This window comes from Benincasa hispida, chromosome 12, assembly GCF_027475165.1.
Source record: "Benincasa hispida cultivar pf3 chromosome 12, pf3_genome.v1.1, whole genome shotgun sequence".
Classification (NCBI taxonomy): Eukaryota; Viridiplantae; Streptophyta; class Magnoliopsida; order Cucurbitales; family Cucurbitaceae; genus Benincasa; species Benincasa hispida.
In genome coordinates, this window is record NC_143489.1 from 76,538,869 (window position 1) to 76,551,357 (window position 12,489).

Here is a 12,489-nt window from a genome sequence, read left to right on the forward strand (position 1 = left end):
AAGAAAATAACTTTAAAATGTACTTCAAATCTGACTAAAGACCTTGACGTAGTCTACAATAGGTATTTAAATTCATTTGGTTTACGGTTATGTATACCACAGCGAGTATCAAACTAAAGAAGTAGTTAACGGCCTCCAGGCACTCTATGTTCTTGACAAAGAGGATCATATTTCCACAATATTACAGAAACTTCATAATATTTACCATAGAACTCATTAAGATGAGATCATACGAAATATAAAACCAAAAAAGTCAAATCACTGTTCTCCTAAAATTAATCTAAAATCTTCACAATGGAAGCTTTTAAATCCTTGGTCCTAAGCTTTCAGGTTATTCTATCTTGCTTTCTTTAACATATTTTGTTTCAATTTAATTATTTCTATTTAGTTATCATTCATTGTCTAACAAGAACTAGTATGAAAGACCACAAAACCTAACTTATGACACAGCTTCAAACGCTAGTCCAAGTGCCTATCTATTGATCGAATGGAATACTAGAAAGATGTGCTTATATTGGGCTTTTAACAAAATAACTTAATAGAAAAAAGACTAAATTATAAAAAATACTCCTAAATTTTGTATTTTGTTTAAAAATATGACGTTCTAAAAGTTTCAAGAATACTTTTAAACTTTAAACAAAAGTTACAAAATACCCCCACCGTTAATTTTGGATGGAAACCATTAGTATTTTGATTTCAATAATACCATTACTGTTAGCTTAGCTTTGGATGAAGACCGTCAATACCTTGTTTTAAAAATACCTGTAACTTCAAATGATTCAATAATACTCTTAAACTTAAAAAAATGGTTCAATAATATCTTTATTGTTAGAAATAGATAGAAACTGTTAGTGCTTCATTTCAAAAATACCATTGAACTCTCAAAGGATGCATTAGCACCCTAAAGCTTAAAGAAAAAAAAAAAGTTAAAAAATACCCTTAACATTCAATTAGTATTTAACGAATCAACCACGAACTACCAATAATCTCAAATCTTAGGGCGTCCTTGGACAAAGGCACAGAATGACATTCATTTTATGTTGTTCAACATACGAACCAACCACACAGTGACAAGTGAGTAATTCAAAGAGTGAACAGAAAATCCGGATAATGGTTGATAAATCAGGGCAAATTTAAAACTTTCCAACATAACAATTTTCCTCATTAACAGATATTGTAATGGGGTACCTCCATAGCAGGGTCAACATCCTTCCCAGAAATGATTCTTGTAGGACGAGCATATGCCTCTACAATCTTTGGGAAGAGATCGCCTTTTGACATAGCATTCATCTAAAATCATACCGTAAGAACAGTATTCAAGTAAGAAAAATATGTTATATCAATATTTCTGCCTAATGTGATACAAAAAGAAGAAAAAAGAACTATGAAATATCACACTCTAGATTAAGAGTGTGTTTGGTTTAACTTTCAAGTACTTAATTTTAAAAATAACTCATTTTAGAAAAAATGAAGGATTTGACAACTACTCAAGATAGTTTTTGAAACACTTTCGAAGTGTACTTTAAATAGTTTTTGTCAAAAAAATATAAATAAAAATGACTTTTTTGAAAAACATTTTTTTCTCTAGTCAATCCAAACAGACCTCAAGTGTCTAGCAAATGCCAAAATTTTTGAGAAGTGTCGCTAACAGACATGTTAACTAAATTAAGTTGTTTATGCTCTCCATAAGATCTTCCAATATTGACTGGAAATATGTAAGATGGAAAACATTTTTTTTTTAAAAGAAAAAAAAGAAAAGAAAAATAAATGAAATCTTTAGAATACCTCAAAACAAGAAAACTCAAGAGCACAAAAAATAAACAACACTAAAAGATAGATTTATATTACAATATTAATAATGAAACTACAATACACCATAGCCTTGTGAGAGCGCTACTCTCTCCCAAAATTTCCCACAAGAAATTACTACAAAATTCTTCACTCCTTCCTCTCACCCACTCCCTAAAAACCCTAACAACCTTACTATCTAATTACTAATATGTCCCTTCTAATAACCATATTAATATTCTATTGATAATCTTATTATCTCCCTAGGCCTTACAAAATGTTGAAAATAGAGTTTTTACCCTTGGGGCATATTTGTGTTTTCCTCTGTACCCTAGGGTTTCCCTTTTTTTCTATTTAAGCTTGCAGCCTCTGTGTATACTGTGTATCAAATTCTATAAGAATTCTTCATCCCGTGGTTTTTTCTCCCTTATTAGGGTTTTTCCACGTAACTTTGTGTGTGCTATTTTCTTTCTCTACTCTGTCTTTTTCATCATGGTATCAGAGCATGGAGACAAAACCCTAGCCACCATCGAGGAAAACCCAACGGGAGAATCCTAATTACCAGTAGGTGAGACCAATGGCACGGATATAGCCATTATTATCCAAAATGCCATAGATCGTTACTTTCAATCTGTTTTTCCACACCTCCACCGTGGCAACCAACTGACCAGGGCCGACACCCAACCTGAGCCGAGACCCATGGCGCCGCTGATCAGCGTAGCAGGTCATTCGATCCACGCCCAGTAGTAGACGAACGGCGCCTTGCAGCCAATCCCTACCATGCCGCGCAGTTCCAGTCCGACGCAGCCCCAGCCGATCGAAGCTTTCTAGGTCGCGCAGCTCCAGACCGGTGCGTTCCCTCCCGTGCGGCCCAGTCGATCGGCATCTTCTGGCCAAATCCAGCTGCTGCAACCAGCCAGTGCAATCAGTCAGTCGATCGACGTTCCCTCTCAGCCGCTGCCTAAGCGAGGACTTCTAGTCGACGCCGTCTTCGACACTGCTGGAGCGGGTCCGAGCCACGGCGGTTCTCATCAGCCGAACCAGCCGGGAGTTGATCCAACTCGTGGCTGCCACTTCATCAATCGGAACCCTTTGTTCCAACCGGATTCGAACAGTAGTTTGGGTCAATCATCGCCTATAATTAGTGGGTTCGAAGTTGGGGAGTTGTCGTCTCACCGTCAAGATCAAGGGAGTATAATTCAAGACCAGTTTACTCAGTTACAACTCCAGATCAAACAGCAGAATGAGTTTGTCCAGTAGTAGATAATTGTCATTGGGGAAGCACTGGGATCGTCATCTAATGCCCAGCCAGATCTAAACCCGAATCAACCTATTTACTCTGGAAATCCAGTAACCTTTTTCCCTGCCTTATCTTCAAATTTATTTTTTGGGGCAATAGGAAATTCTGCTAGCTTTATTGTAGGGGAGAAGTTAAATGGTGATAATTATTTTTCCTGGTCCCAATCCATTAAAATGGCCCTTGAAGGCCATCATAAATTCAGGTATCTAACGGGCGAGATACCAAAGCCAAGACCGGGCGACCCCCAAGAACGAATATGGAAGGGAGGAAACTCCCTACTTCGGTCTATTTTAGTAGGGAATATAGAGCCTCAAATTGGAAAACCCTTACTATATGCAACCACTGCTCGAGATATTTGGGAGGCAATCCAGAAGCATTACTCCAAACGACAGAATGCTTCCCGGTTGTATACCTTACGCAAGCAAGCCCATGAATGTAAGCAAGGGGCAATAGACGTGGGGCAATAGACGTTACAACCTACTTCAACAAACTGTCGCTTCTTTGGCAAGAAATGGATCTATGTCGTGAGATGATCTGGAATTGTTCGTGTGGAGGAGTCTTACATTATCCGTCTGAGGAAACCGACCGAGTATACGACTTTCTTGCCAGGCTGAATTCTAAGTTTGATGCAGTACGGAGTCGAATATTGGGACCCCGTCCAATACCATCCCTGATGGAAGTTTGCTCTGAAATACATCTCGAGGAAGACAAGTCCAGGGCAATGATTAATACACAGGTTTCGTCGACGAACTCTGCTGCCTTCAAAACGTCAGCCCTATCAGTGATAAACAGAACAGCAAGCCGACTTCAGTTTGTGAACACTGCAAGAAGCCCTAGCACACGAAAGATCAATGCTGGAAGTTGCATGGCTGTCCACCGAATGGTAAAAAACGACAGTCAGGTCAAGCACTGGTAGGTGAATCAGCAACTGGAGGTTCTCAACCTCAGAATCAGGAAAACAATCAGAGCACTTCTAGTACGATAGGAGTAAGTGCAATTGCTCAATCATGTACTCTTCACTCCTTTGGCCTTGTTAGTATAACTGATAGCAAACCGTGGATTTTAGATTCAGGGGCTACGGATCACTTGACTGGTTCTTCCGACCAGTTTATTTCATATCAACCAAATGCTGGGAATGAGAGGATCAGAATTGCTGATGGGTCCTTTGCCCCTGTGGCCAAAAAATGACGTTTGTCACCCTTTGAGGGCTTGGTTCTTCAAGATGTGCTGCATGTACCTAAAATCTCTTACAATCTTTTATATGTTAGTAAAATTACAAGGGATTTGAGATGTCGTGTTGTTTTCTCACCTGATGCTGTTGTTTTTCAGGACCTGAACTCAGGGACAACGATTGTGCCCGGCATGATAAGGGGCTCTATTTCCTCACTGAAGATGCTTCATCTAGGATATGTGATAGGACTAGTTTACTTTCATCGCACTATTGCCTTGGACATCCTAGTTTACATTATATGAAATATCTGTTTCCTCATCTTTTTTGTAATGTTAATCTTTCTAAATTGAATTGTGATGTGTGTCCTACCTCATTAAAACCTCATCCTTATAAGCCTTCAAAACCATTCACCCTCTTCCATAGCGATGTTTAGGGTCCGTCACTTGTTACTACCACCACTGGCAAACAGTGGTTTGTAACCTTCATTGACAACCATACTAGGTTAACTTGGGTTTTCCTTCTGACAGACAAATCCGAAGTCACATCGGTCTTCCAACAGTTCTACTGTTCTATAGAAACTCAGTTCAATGCAAAAATCGCTATCATTCGTAGTGACAATGGTTGGGAGTTCTTTAATAATTTCTTTAGGGAATTCTTAGTCTTTAAAGGAATTGTCCATCAGAGTTCTTGTGTGTACACTCCCTAACAAAATGGAGTGGCTGAACGGAAAAACCGTCACCTTATCGAAGTTGCTCGGTCCTTTATGTTGTCAACTTCTCTTCCATCCTATTTGTGGGGAGATGCTGTTCTGACAACAACTCATTTGATAAATCGAATACCGTCCCGGGTTCTAAAATTCCAAACCCCCTTAGACTGCTTCAAAGAGTCCTACCCTAATAACCGGCTTATCTATGATGTTCCACTTCAGGTGTTTGGGTGCGTTGTGTTCGTCCATACCCATGGTTCTAACCGAACTAAGTTTATCCCTCGTGCCCAAAAATGCGTCTTTGTGGGGTACCCTCTTCATCAACGTGCGTTGTGTTCGTCCATACCCATGGTTCTAACCGAAAGTATTTTGTCTCAATAGATGTGATTTTCTTTGAAGATCATCCTTTCTTCCCCAATAGTTCTCTTCAGGGGGAGAGTACTAGTGAAGAAACTCATTGGGGTCCAAGTCTGTCCGTCTTACCTGAACCTATTCCTGACATAAGTATCAACGAACCGATTCTGCCTACCAAACAAGTCCCATGGATCACGTACTATAAGAGGAATCTCAAAAAGAAAATAACGCCACCTGTTATTTCTCCGGCTCTAGTCCATGAGTTAGAATGGGTGTCAGTTCCAGGTACTAGTAATTCTATCCCTGATGATGGTAATATTTATGTTGAAACTGATGAAACTGATGCTTGTGTTGAAAATGATGAGAGTAAAGACAGAGAAGACAATGACAGCACGAATGACTGTACCAAGAACAATGTGACCGATGTAGGTAATGATGGCTGTGAAAAACTTGTTCCAGCAGAGAACATTGTTGAAAGTGTAAAAGATATGTCAAGAGCATGAGACACATGAGCAGGAGATTGAATGTAGTAAGGAGTCAAAGGAGAAGAAAGACCGTGATGCATCTCTTGACCTCCCTATTGCCTTGAGAAAAGCCGTACACACATAGCAATGGAGATTCCCGAATGGAAAGCCGCAGTCATGAAGGAAATGGGGGTGCTTGAGAAAAACAATACGTGGGACCAAGTTACTCTTCCAAAGGGACACAAAGCAGTTGGGTGCAAATGGGTGTTCATCGTTAAGTATAGGCCCGATGGAACGATTGATAAGTACAAGGCCCGATTAGTTGTCAGAGGCTTTACTTAGATCTTCGGAGTTGATTACTCCGAGACTTTTTCACCAGTAGCAAAGTTGAATACAGTACGTGTTCTGTTCTCAGTTGCAGTTAACAAAGATGGGCCCTTGCACCAATTTGATGTGAAGAATGCTTTTCTTAATGGAGAGTTGGAAAAAGAAGTGTACATGAGTCCTCCCTCCGGGATCGAGAAACAGTTCAATCATCGAGTATGTAGACTAAAGAAGTCCTTGTATGGGTTGAAATAGTTCCCCGAGAGCCTGGTTTGGCAGATTCACTACTTTTGTAAAGTCACAAGGGTATAGTTAGGGATACTCAGATCACACTCTCTTCATGAAGAAGTCAGTATCTGGGAAAATTGCAGTTTTGATTGTGTATGTAGATGATATTGTCATTTCAGGTGATGATGCTTCAGAAATTGACCGATTGAAGAAGAGAATAGCTGAGGAATTTGAAATCAAGGACCTTGGAAAGCTGAGGTACTTTCTTGGAATGGAAGTGGCTCGGTCGAAAGAAGGCATTTCGGTTTCTCAACGAAAATATACTCTGGATTTGCTTAAGGAGACAGGTATGACAGGCTGCATACCAGTAAACACCCCTATGGAAGTGAATGCTAAGCTCAGTAATGTGAGTGACAGTGCACCAGTTAATAAGGAGAGATATCAGCGACTTGTTGGGAAGCTAATCTCTCTCTCCCATACTAGACCATACATTTCATATGCGGTCAGTGTAGTTAGTCAGTTTATGCATTCTCCTTATGAAGAACATATGAGAGCGGTGGAGCACATCCTGAGGTATTTTAAAACATCTCCAGGTAGAGGATTGATGTTCAGAAAGTCCGACAGACGGCGCATCGAGGCATACACAGATGTAGATTGGGCAAGCTCTGTGGGACAGAAAGTCGACGTCAGGGTATTGTACCTTTGTATGGGGTAACCTTGTCATATGGAGGAGTAAGAAACAAGAGGTAGTTGCCGGAAGGAGTGCCGAAGCCGAGTACAGGACCATGAGTCTGGAGATATGTGAGGAAATTTGGCTAGAAAAGGTTCTAAGTGATCTCGATCAAAGTCACGATAGTCTGATGAAACTCTATTGTGATAACAAAGCCGCAATAAGCATAGTAAACAACCCAGTACAACATGACAGAACGAAGCATGTAGAGATTGATAGGCATTTCATCAAGGAGAGGCTTGACAGTGGCAACATTTGTATTCCTTATATTCCTTCCAGTCAACAGATTGTAAACGTCCTGACAAAGGGGCTTCCTAGATAGTTGTTTGACTCTTGTATTAGCAAGTTGGGTCTCATTAACATCTACGCCCCAACTTGATGGGGAGTGTTGAAAATAGGGTTTTTACCCTAGGGGCATATTTGTCTTTTTCTCTGTACCCTAGGGGTTTCCCTTTTTTTTTTTTTCCTCTATTTAAGCTTGTAGTCTCTATGTATATTGTGTATCAAATTCTAATAAGAATTCTTCATCCCGTGATTTTTTCTCCCTTTTTAGGGTTTTTCCACATAACTTTGTGTGTGCTATTTTCTCTCTACTTTGTCTTTTTCATCACAAAATCCTCTCATTCAAAGAAATTGATTGTATGTTTACATTTTGACCCTATAATTGTGTAACTAAATAAGGTAGAAAGACCAAATAATGGAATCATTCAAGAAGGCTATTACAAGTGTAATAAAAATTCACAAAATCAATTTCCACTAGAACTAATAATATAATACTAAAGAATCCATTAAGGAATATATACTTTATGAGCCGTCTTTGCTGCCAGACAAGGAAAATTTGAACGCTCTGCAAGAACTGAACGAACTATTTCTGGACTCAAACCCTTATCCACCTGCAAACATATCATGTAAGAAACAACTTATCGCTTACCAGTATATAAAAAATGTCCAATTGACATATATCATCAAACTGGTAATTAGATTTAAAAGAACCAAAAAAGGGGATTCACAGCATGTGGGATGTATGAAAAGAAGTACACAAACAATGCACAGCTGCAATTGATTTGTTTCTTTGGGTGGCATAGGAATTCATTTAAGCCCATAACTAGCTTTTATGACCGAATAATTGGTGATATTAAGCTGTCACGATTCAGATACTTCTAGGACTACGAAAATAATGAAAACAATCTGCACTATATTGCCAAGATAGTGATGCCATAAAACAAATATGAGTAATATGGTGAGCTTAATATGACAGGATATCTGTCTCTTGAATTAAAAACATAATGAAACACTTCTCTCAGTCCCTTCATCTCGTATGAATTATTGAAACATGAAAAGGTAAAAACTTCAGAAAGTGAATGAAAGAAATAAAAGTTAGTGTTAGGTTTACAAATTTAAACTAAAACTGTGTGGATGTCTTCGCAATAAATTAGGCTATTTAACTTGAACTTGAAATTATCACTTCCTAGAGCTAGAGCATCATTTCAAGTTTAGTCAGGAGACATGAGCAGAAATTGAAAGAAGAAATAGATTAATAAAAAAATGGGCATTCAACCCTAAGGCTAGCATCACTTGAAATAGAAACCCCAATGTCTTCGAGAAACTTCCTCTAATACCATTACCATTTAGTTTAACAAAAAATGAGCGAGGTTCAAAGGAAACTTTCTCTTGTTCCATTTACCAGTCCTTTATACATACGTACATATATAATGGGAACTCAAAATAGAATAATGCATATATTAAAATTATAGAAAAGATAAATACCTAATGGATGCATGCAACTAACATCATTAGATGTCGAAACAAAAAAGAACCAAATTGAGGTCCAAAAGACTATTGAAATGGAACCACTATCATCAAATATCAGTATATGAATTTTACTATAAATTGAACATGATTAAGTAGAGCAGGAAATGAAATTGTTTACTCATAATTTGAAGATTATACATACCAGAAATTGTTCAAGCCTTCGAGTAACAAATAGAATTACCTGAAAAGGAAAAGCTTTAGCAACAAGATAATGATACATGACGCTTATTTAATTACATTAAGACTAATCATGGTTGATTTAAGCATTTATATTATTCGTGCTGCACTGTACAAGTTGGGCATAGAACTTCTACATATAGGAAAAACTAGCATCAATAGGAGCATGCTGTAAGAAATTAACGGCTAAACTTTTTCTTTTTCTCTTTTCTTTTCGTCTTTTAGAACCAAAAGACCTGGAATGGAAGTGAATGACTAAGGATAATAACTCAAGGGCAGGGGGAAGAGGGATCCCCTCCCGTGAGTAGCTAGTTGTAAAACACACCAAACAGTGGAGAAACATAAAAAAATGATAATTATAAAAAAATTGTTGTTGTTATGATACCACCAAGATGCACTTGGTACAAAAAATGCCAGGGTAGGGATAATTGCTACAAAAATTCACGGCTACAGCTGGTTGCACTTATTTTATATTTTACAAAAAAATCATAATAAAAGATAATGACAATTTGCAAATATGAGAGTACATGAATGAGAGAAACAAGGAAAAAAATAATTACCATTTAACCTTTTATTCTTATTATTATGATTATAGGAATACTTTGATCCAACTTTCACAGACTAAAATGTAAAACTGCCTCTCACATTATCAATTACGTTAGTATCAACTTTGATTGGTTGGATATCAGCTGCAAGTCTCAGTGCTCGCCCTAGATCAAGATTTTTATCCTTCTCCACCAATATTTGGACCTACAAATAGCATTACCAAATAGCTTATCCCACTGCAATTGTTGTCTCTTATGAATATTTTAAAATTACTTACAAGACCATAAGAAATTCTCCGCAAGCCAAATGGATCACTTGTAGAACTAGGCTGACAGCCAACAGCAAATAAGCCAACAAGGCTATCTAATCTGCAGAGCACATAAAAATGGAGAACCTTCAGGTAGACCATTCCAGCAGCATAAACAAGTATATTTTGTATTTCTTTTTTTAACAAGTAATGAACTTTCCATTGACGTAATAAGAAGATACTAATGCTCAAAAGATTTAAACTTCAAAAGGGAGTGAGAAATATAAAAAATAAAGATAAAATTAAACTAAAAGACAAGATCAAAGAGAAGTAATAAAAGCTTTCGATTGAAACTTAAATCTTGCAAGGAAAAACCCGAAGTGTAAATTGAATATTTAAAAATTCAAAGAAAAGTGAAAAAGAAAAACTAAACCCTAATTCTATTTAAGGTTATAAAATCATTTATCATGCATATATTTGATCTGTAATCATCTACAGAATAAATATAAGATAAGTTCACATGCATTCAATGCAATAAATTACAAAGATACTAAAAACGGAAATTTAGATGGACTTAGGGCTCTAGTTTGACCTGTCAGCAACAGCCAAAACTATCCCAACATCACTCTTTGGCAGAATATCTCCAGAAAATCTGGGAAGGGTGATCTCAAACAAGGCTTCTGCTATCTAGAAAAATCACAAAAAGAGGGAACCAAGTCAAAATCGTAATTGAAATAGGGCAAATATTTATAACATAGGCATCTGGAGGAGTCACAGCGCTTTGATATATTTGACAGAGTTATACTAGAAAAATATTATTCTCAAAGATGTAGTGGTTAATTGTTTCGCTAAATAATTTGGTATGCGGCTAGAGTATTTTATGTATGAAAATTGTAGCATGATGAATAGTATGATAGTACGATAATGGAAAATTTAAGAAATTGGAGCGTAGTAAGAGATTGGGTAGAGTTTTAATTTAGGACTATTTTTCAGTTTAAAAAAGAAATGGCTTCTAGTTCTAGGTGTCTCAATCCTAAAAAGTTGAGCCTTTTGTCAGAGATTGGGTAGAGAAATATTTTTGGATTATTCCTTAGGTTCTCCTTAATCTTTTTATTTAAAAATTAATGGCTTCAGGGTGCCACTTCAAACACTTTTTTTTGGGAACCATGCCTAGGTGTGCTTTCAATAACACTGGACAGCTAACTGTTGCAATCTGTCAGCTAACCCTATTTGCATTTTTTTTTAACATGAGAACTTTTCAATGACGCTACCCTATCTGCATTGTGCGGCAGCTATCTCCTCCAACTAACTTTGATAGTATATTGTATAAACTTCTGAACTTCAGAACCTGCAGTATTCGGACAATTTATGGGGGGATAAAATAAATAACACCTAGTACCTGCTCTGAAAAACCCTCACGCAAAGCATAATGTCGTGCCATTATTCCTGCAAGTGAAGTAAATTCTGTGACAACAGCAGTAGCAAGATCCGACATGGCAAGGGATGCAGCTTCCTGTATAATTTGAAGCAAATCTTGACTAATTCCCATCGCGAGGCTTAGTTTCACAACCATAGCTTCCATACGTGTCATCTTGTCAAGCATCGATCCTAGTTTTTCCTGTTTTAGAAAAACTTGGGCCATTAGAAGTAAAAGCACATGCATAGAGCTCAAAACAATCTCAAACAATTTTGTAATGGAGTTTTTGAAAAGTGACCCAGAAGTGTCTGCAATTATTAGTAGTGGCAGTTTTGGATGAAATTTGGAAATTCATATCAACAGTTTCCCCAACAAAATACCAATGACCCCAATCATACACGATACTGCACAAAATAAAAACTCACGTGAAACAGAATACCACTCAGTTGATTTCTAAACTGAGAAAACCTTTTACTCGTATCTGTCTCATAGAAAAACTTGGCATCTTCATAGCGAGCTCTGAAAAAGTAGATGACAGGCTTCAACTATTAGATTTCTGCATCAACCACTAAACTAGTGGAATAGAGAGTGTTTGACATCAAGAGACCAACATGCAGATATTCATGGATGAGAAAATAATTACTCCATGGAAGAGCCATGTAATTGATAGCTGGAAACAGACAGTGATAGAATGATGCAGGTATAGGTTCCTAAATGTATTAGAGGGACAGTCCGTTTCCAAGATATATATATATATATAAGGACAAATTGGAAAAATAATCAATATTAGATATAGGAACTTGAAAAGTGGAAAAAAAAATATCCTTTTAAACTCATAATAAATTCTATTGAAGTCTAAAATAATCCCTCTTTAAATTCCATCTATTAAAACACCAGTTAAAATCTTTTGAAAAAATAACTTTCCAGAATTTACTTACTGACATTTGTTTATATTACCAAATGTGCGAAAAAGGAATTCAAACAGATCTAAATTTTGGGATTTTATTGATAAATTGCAAACTTAATTAAAAAATTATCTACTAATGAAGATTATTAGTAATCGTTGATTTCTTCAAAAGGAAAAAAAAAATCTTTTCTATTATATTTTTAATTTCTCTTATGAGAAAAGAAGAACAACTTTTTTATGAACATAAAATAAAAAATAACTGAAGTAAAGATGACAACATTTAATTATAAAAAACTATTTTTATTGGAATAAATTCAT

At 36.9% G+C, this 12,489-nt stretch overlaps 1 protein-coding gene across 2 annotated transcripts in view; it reads right to left on the minus strand.

Moving 5' to 3' along the window:
• Positions 1 to 12,489, minus strand: part of EDD1 (glycine-tRNA ligase) — a 72,374-nt gene that overhangs the window by 1,712 nt on the left and 58,173 nt on the right. For both annotated transcript variants that reach the window (XM_090308016.1, XM_039018333.2), the window contains 8 exons: positions 11,690 to 11,783; positions 11,247 to 11,465; positions 10,440 to 10,534; positions 9,878 to 9,968; positions 9,700 to 9,804; positions 9,020 to 9,058; positions 7,869 to 7,958; positions 1,189 to 1,290 (listed from right to left, as the gene is read on the minus strand). In XM_090308016.1, coding sequence (XP_090164142.1) covers positions 1,189 to 1,290; positions 7,869 to 7,958; positions 9,020 to 9,058; positions 9,700 to 9,804; positions 9,878 to 9,968; positions 10,440 to 10,534; positions 11,247 to 11,465; positions 11,690 to 11,783 — 835 coding nt within the window. The remainder of the gene's footprint in view (positions 1 to 1,188; positions 1,291 to 7,868; positions 7,959 to 9,019; positions 9,059 to 9,699; positions 9,805 to 9,877; positions 9,969 to 10,439; positions 10,535 to 11,246; positions 11,466 to 11,689; positions 11,784 to 12,489) is intronic.